At 39.9% G+C, this 18,504-nt stretch overlaps 1 protein-coding gene across 1 annotated transcript; it reads right to left on the bottom strand.

Annotated features, from left to right (window-relative positions):
- Window positions 1-122: 122 nt before the first annotated feature.
- On the bottom strand, window positions 123-17,387 carry col9a1b (collagen, type IX, alpha 1b; the record flags this gene model as incomplete). Its single annotated transcript, XM_083897392.1, has 38 exons — window positions 123-319; window positions 1,431-1,508; window positions 2,073-2,261; window positions 3,046-3,100; window positions 4,666-4,812; window positions 4,912-4,944; window positions 5,048-5,092; window positions 5,179-5,214; window positions 5,389-5,460; window positions 6,244-6,297; window positions 6,395-6,448; window positions 6,537-6,590; window positions 6,678-6,722; window positions 7,298-7,351; window positions 7,482-7,535; window positions 7,618-7,671; window positions 7,764-7,817; window positions 7,899-7,952; window positions 8,058-8,111; window positions 8,227-8,280; window positions 9,442-9,495; window positions 9,610-9,666; window positions 9,755-9,787; window positions 9,928-9,981; window positions 10,760-10,813; window positions 10,926-10,949; window positions 11,233-11,268; window positions 11,661-11,714; window positions 12,897-12,959; window positions 13,043-13,078; window positions 13,171-13,233; window positions 13,652-13,672; window positions 14,318-14,401; window positions 15,182-15,578; window positions 15,835-15,967; window positions 16,464-16,550; window positions 17,216-17,289; window positions 17,371-17,387. 38 exons carry the CDS (start codon window positions 17,385-17,387, stop codon window positions 123-125), a joined length of 2,778 nt encoding a protein of 925 aa, XP_083753518.1.
- Between the last annotated feature and the right edge of the window lie 1,117 nt (window positions 17,388-18,504).

Here is an 18,504-nt window from a genome sequence, read left to right as displayed (position 1 = left end):
AACCACCAACGGATTGAAGGCGCCATAACGACCACAGCCCAAGGGAAGGGAGCGTGAAAAATGTTTTTGTGCTCAGGGGGAGATAATCCAGCAGTCTTTCTGTCTGTGCCAGTGTGTGTCTCTTAGTTCCCTGCAGGCCCCTTCACATCCAGAGACTGGTGAGCAGCTCCCGCCTGGAGGTTGCAGGCTGACGGGTCACAGTAACCGTTAGGACCAGCTGCGCCAGGAGATCCAGGTACACCGGGCTGTCCATGAGTCCCAGGGGGTCCCCTCTGCCCGTCCCGACCATCCTGACCATAGCCGGATTTGCCTGGTTCACCTGTGATCACAGAATTCATTGCAGAGAGTTACTTCCTTTTGTCTCACAACTTAACATATTACATGGAAAAACAAGGCAGGTGTGGATTTTGTCCTCTCCAAAGAAGACTTAATGACCAGCACTGGTGCCATGTTGAGGTTTTAAAACAGGGAATTCACAGATATCATCTGCAATTAGGCACCTAAAGCAGTGTTCCTGAATCCTGGTCCTGGGGACCCACTACTGCGCTGCATGTTTTAGATGTTTCCCTGCTCCATCACACCTGATTCAATCGGTCATCAAGCTCTTCTACAGCCTGCTAACGACCCATTCATTTGAACGAGGTGTGTTGGAGCAAGGAAACGTATAAAGATGAGAAACCCTGACCTACAGCACAATACCACAATCACACTGGTGTCCACTCATATGTGAATGTGCTTTATCATCAATTTTCCTTTCATAGTTTACCAAAAAAAAAGACCTGAAACTATTGATCCTCGTGAAAATGTTTACTGATGTTGTAAATCGAGTGAGAAGTAGCCGCATTTTTGCAAAATGGAGCATTTGGGAGAAAGGTAGCGGATGCAAATGAAGCTCCAGTGTTAAGTTCAGTCAGGAAGACGACGACTGTTGAACGCTTTGATCATAGTTTCACATAGATTTACTTCCTCCTTTCATCTGCGCTGTCACTCAAGATAGCTGTAATTTCCTAGAATACGAATGCTGTTTATCAGCTGAGCTTATCTGCCAAAATAACACGCCTGCCTTGTTTGTGCCTTCTTATCATCTCCTTGCTTTTTTGTTTTTTAAAAAAAATGCATCTCTTTTTGGTCTTAGTTCTCCCACTTTGCTGTCATGCTCCACTTCCCCACTACCACCAAGTCTTCGCAGTGTCATCAGATCCATCATTCTTCATCCTCATCATCAGCATCAGGGCGTCACTTAACCACCTTCACGACCAGTGACTGGACTTTGAAGGAAGTCCTCAACTTTGAAATCTCCCCCATTGTGTCCAAGTACCACAACCTCTATATGAACACTATCAGCCCATTATTCTTTTAAATCTGTCATACTTTTATATTATTTTTTTTCATGTATGTCGCTCCTGATTGAAATGGCAAAATGTACTCACCAGGAAGTCCAGGAGGTCCTGGTTGACCTTTGGGTCCTCGTGCAGTGGGCCCTCTGGAGCCTCTGTCTCCTATTTCACCTGTAATATGCATGACGTGATGAAAAAAAATATTGATATACACTACCGTTCAATAGTTTGGGGTCACCTATACAATTTTTTTGGGTGTTTTCCATTAAAAGTCACACTTTTATTCATCAAAAGAGTTGCAAGATGAAAAGAAAATATAGTAAAGACATTGATTAGAAGATTAGAAATAATGATTTTTATTCAAAATAATAATTTTGCCCTTTCGTCAAAGAACCAGCAAAACTGTTTTCAGCTGTGCTAACATCATTGCACAAGGGTTTTCTAATCATCCAATAGCCTTCTAATGCGATTAGCAAATACAATGTACCATTAGAACACTGGAAATGGGCCTCTATACAACTATGTACATATTAAAAAACAGACGTTTGCAGCTAGAATAGTCGTTTACCAAAATTAACAATGTATAGAGTGTTCTGATTCATTTAATGTTATATTCATTGAAAAAAGTGCTTTTCCTTAAAAAATAAGTCATATTTCTAAGTGACCCCAAATTTCTGAACGGTGTACAAAGATGATTCTTTCATATCAAGCCTATGAAGAGACCGAATATGTTACCTTTAGGTCCTTTCAATCCTAGATATCCTGGTGGCCCTTTGAGTCCTGGAAGGCCCCTCGTTCCAGACTGCCCTGGGAAGCCGTTGTCTCCTGGAGCTCCAGGAGGCCCTGGAGGTCCAGGTTTTCCAGGTAAACCAGCTGCGCCAGATTCTGGCCTCCTTAGACTAGCTGCTAACTGGGCCAGCTGTTCTGTTGGAGCAAAACAGATCAGAGAGTACCACGACCGTGGTTGACGTCAATATTGTCATTGCTTCAAACACGGCACTTTGAAATCATTCTGTGGAGAGATTGTCCAGCAGCCTCAAAGCGAGGTGAAACCGAACTCGTGATAGTTTTTCAACTTTTTTTTTTCCATAAATTAATCAGAAAAGAGATAATACTACTTATTTAAAGCAATCACTGACAGGAAATGTGTAGTCATGGTACAAATGATCTAATATTAATCCCCCATGGCTCCTTGCTTTATGGTACTTTGCACTTAAGATTTCAGTTTTCCCAGCTGCTGATGAAAATTCATGCCGCTGCTGCTCGACTGCTCTTTTTCAAGATTTCCTTTCTCGGCAGACTCTTTGCTCGGAGCGGAGGAGTACAGGTCTGCTGGAGGTGAAATTAATTTTTCAGCACATCGCACATAAAAAAGTCATGAACATAGGAGATGAGTTGTGAAGACGGATAAAGAGAACAGAGGTTGTGACTTCAGCGGGAACATTTCTGAAGCTCGGGCGAAGGAACTTTTCATCCATCAAATGCACAAAGAACGACGCTTATTTCATGTTTTGGTTATTATAATACTGTCCCTCTTAGAACGTCATTGATCGGGGGCAGTATTCAGCGACTGCCCACATCAATGAGACACCATAGGGTCGGCCCTTTGTGTGGTCGCGTAATAAGGCGTTCGGAGGGGAAGATTAAACTCAAGAAATGAGGTGTAAGGAAACGGTCCATGGGGTCAAAGGAGGCTCGTCTGTCTCACCTTGCATGACTCGCATGCAAACTTGTTTGATGTGCTGATCACTTGGCTCTTTGCCCTGGAAAAGAAAGAGATGATTTCATTACAGCAGCTGAAACATTCATGTCATGGCTCTGCAGAACTGTTATCAAGTCAAAAAAAAAAAAAATGAACTCCTTTTTTTTTTGCCTTAGCTCTGCCAAGGAGGTTATGTTTTCAGGACTGTCTGTTTCCAGGACTCCACAGCAGCTGCTGAATTAATGTATTTTTATTTACCATTGTAAGATACTCACTTTGTGAATAAAAAATAGAATATAAACTGTTTTTATTGTGTTCACCAGAGAGATATTCAGTGTTAGGGCCACCAAGTAGCAGTATAAATCTATATATATTAAATTACCGTCCTCTTCCTCACTCTTCACATTAGAATTAAAGGTCCAGTGTGTAAAGTTTAAGTGAAACTATTTCCATTTGGCAAAAAGTAAAGATAAAATGAATGTACAATCACCCAACTGTACACTGATAATACAATCAGGTGCACTTATATGGATTTTATTGTTTTTGCATCACCACAGAATGAGCCTTTTCAATTTATATCGGAAGCTACTGATGCTGCTGTTGTAAAAACATGGAGGTCCAAAATGGCGGTCTCTATAGAGCTGACTGAAGGCTAGTTTCTCCAACACACTTGAGGGATATTGAGCAGCAACAAGCAACCTCACCGCTACAAACCCTAACCCCTAACCAAAACGTCAATATTGTGTATATTATGTGAAAAATTATTAGGTATTGGTTGCTAGATGGAGCAAACGTGCTCTCGGGGCACTCTGTATTTTAGTGAATGTAGTTTACTGATGTTTTCATCAGTTGTAAGACTCTGTCCACTCTGGGTATAGAAACATCTGCCAGTGTCTGGTTTCTAAAACCTGGTTAACATGCTCAAAATGCACTGCAGTGAAATGAAAGATTTATAATAAAAAGTATAATATCTGAGCTGGGCTTTCATCTTTCTCAGATGAGGAAACACGTTCCTCCTCAGAGATGGCACACAAGAAAACAGTGTTGTTTAAATCTCTTAACTTGTAAGTTTGAGTAAATATGTCTTGTGGCAACGACATCAGTCTGATGCATTAATTACAACTAATTACCTAATAACCTTACTAATTCTTCAACCTCAGTGAGTACTTAGTGTTATTAAATGTTATTTATTCTAAATACGCCATTGCGAGTTGAGAACATTGTTCAGACTGAGTTAGTTTCAAGGTTGACTCTGAGAAAAAAAGCTATTGTGTTCATTGCTTGCCAGTAAGAAGCCAATCAGTCCCAAAAGATTATTCCAGACAGGGTTTGTGTCTGTCTGATTCTAAAGAAATAATGTTAGACGTCATTGGACAAATGATTATGTGTTATATATTGAGGACTGATCCTAAGAATTTCAGGTAGCATCAGGCCTGTAACATCATAATAATAATGTAACATCAGGGAGCTTTTGTGTGTGGATTATAATAAACTAAACCTGGCAGTTAAGGGTAAAGACAGTCAGTAGATTTTCCTTCTAACTTTATCATAGTGCTGCACAGGTGATGTTGTTATCCTCATGAACTTTCTTGAGACTCAACCTGAGGTGTTTTCTCTCAGACTTACCGCAGGCCCCTGGGACCCTCTGACTCCAGGTGGACCTCTGTTTCCCTGCATGCCCCGGGGTCCGGGTGAGCCAGACGGGCCCTCGATGCCAGGCTGCCCTCGACTGCCCTCGGGACCTCGTTTCCCAGGATTGCCCAGGTTACCGACCTTTGACAGAAAAGGACGCTTCTTACAAAACTGCAGCACTTTCTCTGTGCTTTGAAAAGTACTGAGAAAGCACAATGAAGCAATTTTGTTCAAACTCACCTCTCCTTTAGTTCCGGATTCTCCTGATTCACCCTGCCATAAAAACAACAACAATAAGGATAGAAAAACAACACCGTTCTAAATATATTGTGAAGTTTAAATGTGTTAAATTGACAGTGCTGGTTTAACAACTTACAGCATCGCCTTTGTCACCAGAGTTTCCCTCGTCACCTTGTCCTCCCTATGGAAACATCAATTGTAAATGATACAGGCAGTGAATGAAGCGTTACTATTAAGAAAGAATGTCTCAGCATCAGCATTTCATACCTGGTCTCCTTTGGGTCCTGCTTCTCCACGTTCTCCCTTTAATTAAAAAAAAAAAGTAAGTGTCTGCTACAGAGCGGTGGAAGAATATTCAATTTGTCCACACTAGAGGGAGCTAATCATCTGTTTCTTTGCTCGACATAAATCTCTCTCAGTTTACAAGACAAATAATCCTGACAAGGTCTCTGCATGGTGGCACAGTGTTTAGCTTACCCGCTCTCCTTTCACCCCAGGATGACCGGAAGGACCAGGGAGACCAGGAAGTCCAGGGTCACCTTTGGGTCCCTGTTATAAATAAGTGAAGGAGAAGGGAGGATCGACATCCAAGCAGTAGATCTTTATGTTTGCAAAAACACCTCTTGTATCTCTATTGTTTTAACGGTGAATAACTGCAGTTTGAACGAGAGGATATGCTATATTTTATGATATATATATTATATGCTATATAATAGGCTGTGTTCTCTTCCACACCTGTGCTCGTATAAGCCTCGTATTGCTGCTTATCCTCTGCGGGTTATTTGTATGTGCCATTCCCTCTTTGATCACTGGCTGACTGTCTGAGGAATGCCAGGAGAACAGAGTGCTCATTCACTCCGCTGCCTACCGCTCTCCCCTTACTGTGAAAATAGACCTCATGTGAGATCCTAGGCTCAATCTATTCTCTGAGACATTCCAGAGAAACCGCAGGCACGACTTTATACCCTCTGCTTCCCTCCTTTTTTTTTTTTTTTTAAGCTTCTTGTTTTCAAAGTATCAAAAACCCAAGAGGGAATCATCACCTTGTGTCTGTATTCTCCAGAGGTTTTTGAGAGATATTGCAATGGCAATAAAATTCACATTTGCAAAGAGATACATTTTGCATCCTAGCTGTTATTTTCATGTATATAAATCACAAGTAAAAACTCATCTGCAGAGCAACAGTTTTGGACCATTGAACATTGCACTACAGAATGATGCTGTTTTTTCACAAATTAAATTAGATTTTAAAGTAGATAAAAAAAATACTTTTGCATGTTAAATGACTTACTTTTTTAAATTTAATTAAACTTTGTCGTGTTTGTAACTTACCCTGGCGCCTAGTTTTCCAGATGAACCGACAGGACCTTGCGCTCCTATATCTCCCTATGGGAAAAAAGAGAAAATGATAAGAAATCAAAGATTTGACCATGAAGTTAACATCAGGAGAAATTGCAAATAATAATTATAAAACAATACTCACTGGTTCACCAATGGGTCCAACAGGTCCGCCCTCTCCCTGTTCTCCGCGCTCACCCTGTGGAGTGACAGTACAATAACACACTGGAACAACAGAGGTGACAAAAGATCAGGATAGAGTTTCAACATGGCTGCTCATAACTTACTGTTTTGCCAGCAGGTCCTAATGTTCCAGAAAAGCCTGGTTCACCAGAATCTCCCTGCACAGAAAACAAACACTCTGCCTTTAGATTTTGACAATTCACTTTAATGCAAGAATTAATGGATTTTAAACTGCTTTAAACAACCTTAGGGCCACTCGATCCTTTTGGTCCAGGTGTACCAGGCATCCCCTGAAAAACATGGAAACAGATTTTCATGAGAAACAAAAGCAACAATGAAATAGGTCCATGGGCAGGTGTCACTCTTAAAAAGAAATATTGGAGCATAAAAAAAGTGGGGAAACATGTTTTTACTGAAGGCCTTGACCATAAATAAGCTTACGGTGTCAAAAGTGTCTGTATGTAAATCAGTTGATAAATGCTGCATCTGTGCCTGAGGAAGACAGTCATCTCTGTGCGTGTTTAATATCTTAGTGTAGTGGGATTAAATGAGTGAGTTTTGCTTAAAATGTACCTGTTTTTTGTAGTTGTTAATGACTGAAAATGGACGGAATATCCCATCGATTTCTTATCCGAACCACGTCAAAGTTGGCGCCGCACACACTGGTTTGACGGACTAAATTTGAAGCCTATGATGCAACCTGTTTGGCAGACCTTGCATTTATAGATACAGTAGATATAGCAGTTGAGTTGCTGTGTCTATTGCATGTTGGAGGTACGGTGCTTGAAGCTGCTCCCGGGCAGTTTACTCAGGTGCATCCAATCAGAGTCAGTCTCGACAGTTCGGGGCTAAAGGTCATACTCACAGGAAACCCCTGAAGTCCGACCTCTCCAGGAACGCCCGCCTTTCCAATGCCTCCCTGCAGAGGAACAGACAGTGAAGAAATTAAGCGGATAGTGCTCCTAGCAACAAAACAGTAGAGCCCTGTTGTAGTAACCGAATATACTGTACTGTATATTTAAGTTGTCTAAAAGAACAAGTGAAAGTACCTTTGCTCCTGGCATCCCAGGTATACCTTCTCGACCATCTGGACCAGATAAACCCTGGGTCATTAAAATGGACAAATCAATATGAGATTGTTGTGGAAAATATAGATTAATATGTCATTAATGATGAGTCTCTTACAGCATCTCCTTTGGCACCTGGCACACCTGTGATTCCTCTTGTCCCTTGAATACCCTAAACAACACAGTACCAATTCAATTAGTCCATTTCATAACTTGAATAAACACTTACTTATTCATAACATTTAGAAATGTATATCAACCAACCTTTTCACCTGAAGGCCCAAGCTCACCCATCGCACCTCTTTGACCTTGATCACCCTGAAATTGTGAATTTAATGGCATGTTTCATGACTTAAACATATGATATTTTATTCAATTTACATTGCAGTGCTAACTTACAGTTGCTCCCATGACCCCCTGGGGTCCTGGTTCTCCATCATGACCCCGAGGTCCCTGTCAGAAAACCACAATTAGAATCACTCATGTCGTCTGGATAAAGGATTTCACTCACAAATAATTCAAATATTTATAGGAGCTTAAAAGAGTAAACATGCTTACCATCTCACCCTTGGTGCCCATCATCCCCATGGCTCCACGATTTCCCTGAGAGCCCTATGAGAACAATGGATCCAATAGGTGCATCAGTAAGCAGTGAACCTGACTCAGTGAAGAGCAAACTATAACCTGAAAGAGTGAAATTCATCATTCAACAATCACAGTATCTCACCCTCGGTCCCTGGGCTCCAACCTCTCCTGGACTTCCCTGTCCTCCTTCCTCACCCTGAGTAAAAGAAAAAAAGAAAAAGAAATGTGTAAAGTTCATCAGGTGAAAGTATACACAGCAAAGTCAAAGCACATCCTAAGACATAATAAAATTGGCCTCCCATCAATGCCTCTCTTTTGCAGGGAAATGAGTGTGCTGCTCCAATCAACTTTGTGTTACTTAGAGAACGAAGCAGCCGTTCTGGGATGTGTTTAATATCCACTTCTTAATGGCTTGCAAGGAGGGGGAAAGCAAGCAATTTAACTCCAAATTACCCTACTCCTAGTTTGCAAATTGCAAATAATTTATATGCTGACTTTGTGATAGACCCACGGAGGCATATCCACTGAAAGATAATGGGATAATGGTTTGAGTCAGAGTCTGTGGCTATCAGGGAGGGTTCGTTCAATGTTACGTGTATTAGAAGTGGCTATTAGAGCATGTGAACCACACACAGTTGAGGATTAAATATTGCCAAACCAAACAGAAATGGACACGATTTAAAAGGTCACAACATGTTTGCTTCATACTGCATGAAAGAGAGTTCACTTTGTCTTAATCTTAATCTGTACATAAATGGGTCAAACTGCAATATTTCAGCATTGCTCCTCAATATCATAAAATAACTCGCTTTCAGCCACAGCAAAACCTCTGGGTATTCTATCGGTGACTGTAAACATCTTCATATTTGTGAAATTGTGAGTGAAAAACAGGCAAAAGGCGGCCTGAAATGAAAGTTTCCTTGGAGGAAAAATTCATTCTCGGGGGACAGAGCACAGAGTGACAGTAAATCATAACCCTGGCACTGGGTGATAAAGGGGGATAGGCCCAGACTCATTTCCATTTATATAGTGCATGGACACATTAGAGGGGGAGGGAAGTTGTGCTTGAAAAACATTTCCAATAAATCACTGTACATTACATAAAGTCACAGGCATTACAAACAGGCATGTATCACTTCCTCTATAGAAATAGAGCAACACAAATAATGCTTGTCTCAAAGGTGCCGGGAATCATTTTTTCACATTTGGGACGGGGATAATTTTTCCTGATGTGGAACACAGACATGTGTGACAGTCGTGGAGAGAAACCAAGTAACTACAGTATTTACGCAGTTTTTTTTTTCCTGTACATATGGTATGTTTAGAAATGGGGTTTCCTAAACACACAATATTTTACCTTGTGTCCTTGTTTTCCTGGTTCTCCTGCGTCACCCTTTACACCTTTGTGACCCTGAAAACATGTAGAGAATAAAAAGAGTTATAGGGGAAAACAGAAACTATAAAAAACATTTAGGTACAGAGGCTATTTTAATCTGTCGCAAAACACTTTCACTATTCTACTCACCTTCATGCCAGGAAGGCCGGGATGTCCAGAGGTTCCAGGTGGACAAGAGTTCGGACACTAAACAATGACATTTAAATGTAAGTAAATAGATCTTGTATTTTATTCAACAAAAATCATATATAATTTTCAGGAAATAAAGCTTTACCAGGTCAGCACTGCCGAGCATTCCAGCTGCACCCTGAAATTGAGAGGGGAAATACAAGTTTACACTGGAAATTGATTTCATATTTGAACCATGTCACTGAACCATGTGAAATAGAAAGTAAGTTTAATGCATTCAGTGGCAAATCTTGTGACACGTCAAAAGAAACCACTTACTCTGGGCCCTGTTGGTCCTCGAGGTCCCTGTGGTCCTCTCACACCTATGGACCCCTATGAAGGAGAGGGAAAAAAAGGCTTAAATTACAATCCCCAAATCATTCATGTACTACAGCCTGAGAAAATTCAAACATATATTATTATCCATTATTATCTCTGGCCTACATAGAAACTTAATCATGTCATTCCAGTGAATTTACTCCAGAGGGTCATTGTTTTCATGTCTGCTAACTGATGATTGTAATATAATATAATGTCATTTAAATATTCTGAGACAAACTACAATAGCATTTATCAATACACATGGTGAAATTTGCCAAACACCAGGCTATGTATCCATAAGTAGTGCAGATAATGGCCAACATTATAATAATAAGTTAGAAAGTTCTCTTCATGACAAAGTAATGCTAAGTTATGTAACAAAGTGTCGCTTTAATATGTCTTAAGGCACTTTATTCCAATTAAATACTTCGTATCTAATATTTAGTGTTACTTAATTATGGTTTTTAGACTGTGAGAAGAACCTATACATTCATCCACTATTTTAAAATGTTTGTTGGTCAAACACAAGACTATGTGACAAATGTGTACCTGCAAGTGTAAATGTGTTCTCATGAGACAACAAATGACAATAAATGATGTTGTGCAGTACAGATATGTTGTATTTATATTAATTAAATGATGAGAGATAGTGTTTACAAAGATATTGGAAATTATCTGGAGACAGGTGGTCATACAGGTGGGATGTGATGCTGTGGCTCATTTTCCTCAATGGTAATACATATTTATATTTAAAATATAACAACAGTCTACAGCCCAACTCTATACTCACATGTGGTCCAACTTTTCCCACTTCACCTAGAAGTCCTCCAGGCCCAGGTGGTCCCTGTAAGTCACATTTCAGGTGATAAATATCAAAAGAACTCGGATAAAGACACAAGTTAATTATAATATGAACTGTGATACCATAGCTTGTATAAAATAATTCAGTGACTTACAGGGGATCCATCTGGTCCAAAACCCTGAGGAGAGAGAGTATGACTCAGTGTAACATAAACTGTTCATGTACGTAGGACAAGAAATACTTGAAAAAAACAAATTATAGACCACCATGATGTAATCTATTGATCAATTGTTCATCTGTTAGGTTTGATGTAATGTGTTCAGTTATGTTTGATGTCATAAAGGTGTGGTTTATGTTTGTGTGGGATGTTTCAGAGTAATCTGCTCATAAAGTATAATCTAATCTAATGTAATCCAATCTGATTGGTGCACAAGCAGGTTTGGAAGTGAAATGCTACTCACAGCTGTCCCACGAGGTCCAGCTTTCCCAGGTTCACCCTACAAGATGAAGACAAATACATTAGATTCATGGGTAAATGTACTGGGATTCATGATTGATCCTGAGGCAAAAACACTGAAACACTAGTGTTTTTTCAGGTAAAATTGAGCTGTGTACAAATCTGCAGACAGAGCAAGTTAACATTCCTGCAGCTCATCACATGACCGAGTTAAAACACATTTGACCTGGCAATGTTTAGCTTAATGAAGACGCGTTGGAGCTTCAGTCCTCACAGAGATTACACAAGAGGACTTGTCGGATTAAGTCTCATTTGTCAAGAGGAATTGGCTTATGCAGAGCAGCTCCTGTTGCCCATGCCAAAAGACTGGAAATCATCCTGGCACTATAGCACTCACTCACAGTCCCTAAAGCAGGCTCATTAGTCACTCACTTTCTGTCCGGGGGGACCGTCGGGCCCAGGATCTCCAACAGGGCCAGTCAGACCCTGCAGAGAGGAGACATCAGGCTTAACTAATACATAATAACAAAGGTCTGTATTTTCACATGATATTTTGTTTAATGTACGTATGAACTCTACGGCCACTCTTACAGTCTCTCTTACAATATTTCTAAATTCAGCAATGGATCTCCATATCCATATCATTACACAATGATACTCAATGATTCTCAAACTTTTCACATGAGAATGTCCTTTTTAAAAATGACAAAAGATCAAGACTGAAATCAGAATGTAATGTAATTGTATTTTTGTATAGACAAACCATTTATAGGAGATAAAGTAACACAACTCATTTTTTATGCATGATATTTTAAATATATACAAATAAATCTTAAGTAAAAGGCTGGAAAAATCTCCCATGACCCATATGTGTTTCCAAATCTAGTCTCTGGGAATGATTGCTGCAGTGGGAAGGGCTGTAAGCTTTCATAAGTGGGATTGACTTAAGTGCATTGCTGCTTCATGCTGGTCAGCAATGTCAAAATTTAACCTCAGTTTTGTGATGCACGTTCAACTTAACAAGCATACAGAAAAACAGTCAGCACCAGGACAGAGGGCAACATTCCTGCGGCTCTGCAAACAAGCCCACTGGCACAAATCATTCCACACTGTTTTGAGGATTCTCAACAGGAGACACGAACAGCATACACAGAACAAAGCCGCCATTGTGTTTCCTCAATCATTTTGGATGTAGAGGAATAACAGTCAGTGAACCACAATATAAGAAAACTTTATGAAATGAAAGTGTGTAAATAAACAGATATGTTATAGACCTAAAATGATATGTTGAACTTCTTCACATACGTACAGCACTTCTTTGTCATCAGCACCAGTATTATGTTACAGTGTTTTTCTACCCCTCTGTTAAACCCAGGTTAATTACACTCAGGTCCGTATTTATCCTGTTAAAAAGGAAATTTGGATTTCTTCTTCCAGTAAGGAATAAATTCCTCACATTTTTGCACATAATATATCTCCCCAAAGCCTCTCCTCTAAATCTGAAATGTCATTGGTCACTCAGGACTAATGAGCGCTAATATAAAGTATATAGTGGGAGGATCACAGATTTTGTAGGTCCACCCCCTTACAGGATTGAGGTTTTGGGATGGATATTAATGAAACAATCATCTAATTACAAATATGAAATATAAAACACGGAGCACTCACATCATTTCCAGGGATTCCAGGTAATCCAGAGGAGCCGGGTTTACCTGCGTCACCACCAGGTCCCTAAATGCAACGAGTCAGCCAACAATCAGCTCTACTGTGAAGAACAATTGAAATATAGACATTTCATGATGTCTTTTACTTACAAGAAGTCCATCCTCGCCATCTGCTCCCCTATCCCCCTGCAACAAAAGAAATTCAAGGCTTTAACAGAAGCCATACTGGACACTTTAGTGCACTAAATGGACAATGTTACATATCAAATAACACTTACAGAAATGCCGTCAATTCCTGGGACACCTGCAGGTCCAGGAGGGCCAGGAGGTCCTTCATTCCGCTACGTTAAATCATAGTAATATAATAATATCAGCTTAAAAGTCTGAAACTGGCCGTACCAATTTATGTTATTATTAACAAAGATATACTACTGCATGGGCTATTTATATATACATGTATATATATATATATATGAAGACAAGAACAGGTGCACTACTAGAAGAAAAGACTATATCTTGGACACACTGAAATGACATACAACCTAAAGAGATTATTTCTACTTGCAGAAATATAAAATAGACAACATTGTGCAATAGAAAAGTGTTTAAGGAGAAACTCCAGACAAAAAGTGGCACATCTTAACTTTTTTTCCCCAGGTCAAAAGTACAATACATGTAGTAAATAAAACCAATCGAACATTTTGCCAGAGCTTCAAATGGATTTCTGTTATTTAGCACGAGAACCAGGAGAACACTCACCTGCACCTCAGTCACATCAGTCTATAGAGACAAACAAAGAGGACACACAAAGAGAGAGGAGACATAAGTCTTACTTGAGAGGAGCAAATAAGGACAAGCTGCAGGAGCAGCACCAGCAGTGGCCCTCTAACGTTCAGGGCCCGGTCCATGATCTCCCCAAGGGCAGGAAAGGTAAAAGTTGTATTCCTTTCTCTGGGAATTGATGGGCTGATGGAGCCCCCGACAAAACAACCCAACTGAATCCCCCTCAGCTATCTACACCATCCGCAGTCCCACAGCCATCAGGAGCTCATGTTTATTCATGCGCTGCTGGGTTATACAGGAAGTGATTGGTGGTTTTGCAGAGGAGACACTACGGGGAGGGGCCACACCACAGACACCACCAATAGGCAGGATGAGTGGATTCTTCTCAGACCCTGTTTTTGCTTTTTAATGGGAGAATTCTAATTTGTACACTAGAATGATCAGAACCCATTGGTAAGGATGATTATTATATGGATACTAGTGGAGCCAAAGTACTTGGATACTTGATTTTCTTCTCCATTAACTACAACTCTGGCTCATCTGAATAACCCAGTGTATTTTTTAAAAACTTTTTTTTTTTTAAATACTTATAGTTCTTAAAGTTATGACTCAGATTATGATTCATTATGTTAGCATTCTTACCCAAGTCCTGGCTGGGAGGTCAAAACAAGTCTCCTCCCTGGCTCGAGTAACATCACAGTGAATCAGCATTGATTGCAGTTCAAACTTGAGAGATACATAAATGAAGTATATGAAGATAAAACGTTAGCACATCATCATCATCATCATCATCATCAACAGACAAAGCAGTATTTTTCCACCATCATCATCATCATTATACCCTGAAAAAAACCCTTTAACCTTGTGGTGACCAGACAAAATGCAGATGATACACACACAAATATACACACGCACACATCGTTTGCACAGTTATCATTCTAAGGACTTCCATTGACTTGCATGTATTTATAAAGCATTTCAACAAATCATTCTGCCAAACCCTAACCATAACCATTTAATGCCAAACCCTAACCATAACCTAACCAAAATTCAAATGCTAGCCCAACGTGAACCAGGTCCTCAGTTGAAGTATAGTTTATGCCTCATTAGGTGTTTTTATGCCATAAAATGTACTTGAGCGGTAACAAATACACACACACACACACACACACACACACACACACACACACACACACACACATAAACAAACAAAACAACATGGTGAGAAATGACCGTGATTCCCAAGCTTTGAAAGTCTGCTCATAGCTATCATGTGTATAATGAGCATGAGAGTGTAGAATTTTAAAATAATTCACTTTCCCAGTATCATTTGTCTCCTATAGTCTCTGGGGAAGAAAGACAAGGTAAAACAGTTACAGATAAGATTTTAATATAATCCACACTCATAATGATCCCTATTTACATGTTGTATGTGGTGAAGGTACTGTAACCTTAAATAAACTGAAAGCCAAAGCTGTTCTTGGTGCTATGACCTTGCAAACGTACCGGAGTTGCCATCACTGGGTTGTCCTTGAGTTTTCCAATCAATGTGAAGCCATCCAGACCAACTTTTTGTCTGGGTGGAATGCTCTGAGACCCGATCATGGCGCAGTCCACGAAGAGGGTCACAGAGCGTCTGCTGACCTCCAGAAGCACTTTGTGCCACTGATCATTGAAAAGTAAAGCCAAGGGGCCAAAAACAACCGTCTGCCTGCCACTGTCCACAGCTGTGAAGGTAAACTCCAGAGACTTGGACTCTCCGTTGAGTCTGATGGCCAGTTGCTCGTTGCCGTTCACATCCTGCAATTGCCAAATATTCCAGTTTGTGTTAATGGTGCTGGCACTCATGCGCAACACAGCCACAAAAGCAAACTCTTCTGGCAGCCCCAGAGGATAAGCTGACCTGAAACAAACAGGATGAACTCATATGAAATATGAATTGCAGTCAAGACCAAATAATATCTCAATATTTACTCACTCTTTTTACAATGTGTTTCATTATATAATGTACAATATTTGCATTTGAATCATTTTTAAATTGTATGTAAACCAAGCTTTGACATTCAGGACCATGGACAGGGTAAAAGGCTCTACACCACTACAGCCACCAGGTGTCAGTCTTCACTCACACAACTCCATGGTAACGCCCACCACCTCACCTTGTGTTGATTCTGAAGTTGAATGCTGGGCCTATTTGATAAGCAACATGCTGAGGAGATGATCCAACAACTTGTTTAACAGTGCCTCGTCTTGCCAGCTCAGCAATGTGGAACTGGGACATAATATAAAATCCTGAGGGACAGAAGAGTTTTAGTACAAAATAAAACAAATGGTTTGACTTGAGTTGACCATTCTGGTAGTGAAAGACCTACACTTATTATTCAGTTAATGTTTTATTCAGTCACATCTGTAGCGAGTGATGTCGTACAATAAATTGCAGTTGATTCATGGCAAATATTTACTTTAAACAAGGGCTGCAATTATATTAATCTGTCAATTGTTTTCTTTGAAGTCAGTGTCTCCCAAACACTAAAAATCACAACATCCTCAAACAAACCAGAACATATTCACATTTCAGAAGCTGAAAACTTTGAAAACTTTTGTGTTTCATTAAAAAAAAAAAAAAAAAATGAATTCCACTCAAACCAACTACCGTAATCACTTATTAAAATATTTGCATATTATAATGTATATTCTGCATTTATCTGAAATGAGACCTAATAATAGGATGTTTTGTGTTTCAGGGTGAACGTCACATGAATAATGAAGACAAATTACGGGAATCCACCTGGGAAGCGATCCTCCCCGACGTTAATCTGAGGGCACATGGACTGCTGCTCCAGCTGTAAACCAAGTTGAGATGAAAACCGCACAGCTGCAAGACGGCAACAGAGAACAGCCCGTTAGTTAGTCGTTGAAGAGTGTGTGCGAGCAGAGGGAAGGGAATAAAAACTCTGTGTTTGAAAAGCTGCACCACAGCCTTGAATAAATATTAGGTCGTCTCTCACTGTTTGTGGTTTAGTCTTTAACACTTGAGCTCGAGGTGTGTCTATCTTTAAACATCTGGACGGGAAGTTAAATGCCTTCATAAAGTAGAATCAATGGTTTAGAAAAATATAGAATCTAGGGTTAACCCTGCATCTGCTTTCAGAATTCAATTTTAAATTAATTTGACTTTTTTAGTGCAGTATCTAATTGTATATGTATAAGCACTGCAGCTTGACTCCCAAACCAAGCAATGTTAGTGCTGCCACACAAGCCTCCACATGAGATCTATGTCATAAAATACAGATATAATGGCAGTCGTTTGTACAGAGAAAAGATAGATTATTGTTAGCACCTCATTAAACAGAAACAATTAAGTTATTAATTAAGTGCTTTAGATGAATGTCAGTTAGCACACAAGCTATAAAAGATGTCTGCAAAATAACAGTTAACAGGCATCACAAGTGAACATGACTCACCTTTGCAGCGACGTGCTACACAGGTAATAGTTTCACTTTTCTTTTTGTTTACCTTTGTTATCAGACCACAACTTACTCTGAGAATGAAGTCCTGTGCAAAGATATGGTGGGATCACATAGCAGCAGCACAGTGTGTACAGAAGAAAGTTTCTGAAAAAGGAATGCAATCAGATGTAGTTGAGATGAGTTTTTTTTTTTGCATGATACTTCTACTATAAATTTAGGATTTACCTTTTGACGCCACCCATTGCATAGCTTGATGTTGAAATGGAAAACAATAGAACATCTGCTGCTGGATGTATCCTCTGATTGGCTTGCAGGAAAGATCCTGTATAGATGCTTCCTCAGGAGCACACAGGTCTCAGTGAGGGGTCTCTTATAGGCTAGACTGTTGTCTTTTATTTGGGGAGTGAGTCAACAGTGTCCACAGTGTCAACTCTGCATTCCACTGGAGTTGTCCCGCACCCACCGTGGATTTAACATTCTAGCACACGATAAATTGCCCTTGCGTGGCTTTCTGTACACACCACTCTTGGGATGTACATCTTCTGTGTTCCCCATGGTTGCATTGTATTCAGACAACATTGTTGTGTTTCCACTTCACTCTGAGATGCTGGTGCAGTGCAGGCGGTGTTGGCTCTGTTGGAGGCAGAAAAATTATTTATTATTGAGGACTGGAGACAAGTCCTGAAATATTTGTATTTTTCTGTGTAGAAGTAACATTAGGAATTCATGCTGTTGTCCATGTCTCTATCTCATGACTGAATAGTGACGCTGATTGTGTGACATGCTACAAAGCATTTTACCAATTAAATTAGTGTACAACATTATTTACATACACACATTTTTTTACATGTGGCGTCAGCTGTGCCTCTGGTATGTGCAGAGGCAATCCTAGAATCTGGGGTGCCCATCATTATCCCTCCCCACCCACCCCTATACGCCCTCATGACATTTATTTTTAAGCATAAACCACTTACAGGCTTCACACACGCTGCAGGCACAGCAGCTCATCGGTGAGAACTATTTTGAAGCTTGATTTATACATACCATCTAACTGAAGCTCATTTATAAATCGTTTCATAGTTTTGTTTATTAAGAAGAACAGGGTTTTGAGCATCACAACACACGTTCTAATTGGTTAGTTAATCCGTCGACTGTACACCATCAACAACACTGATTGTGAAATTTAAAAAAAACATGAATGACAGAAGAACCATTTAACTTTTTTTGGTCCATCCCATGACGTTACAGCATCCATTACAATTATATACATGACCACAAATGAATTGATTAGTCATTTAGCGATTTTTCTAAAGACTTTTAGGACAACTAATAGCTAATTTCCTTCTTGAGGAATTGGCA

This window comes from Microchirus variegatus (assembly GCF_963457635.1).
Source record: "Microchirus variegatus genome assembly, chromosome: 11".
NCBI classification, from domain to species: Eukaryota; Metazoa; Chordata; class Actinopteri; order Pleuronectiformes; family Soleidae; genus Microchirus; species Microchirus variegatus.
This window is presented reverse-complemented; position numbering and strand designations above follow the sequence as displayed.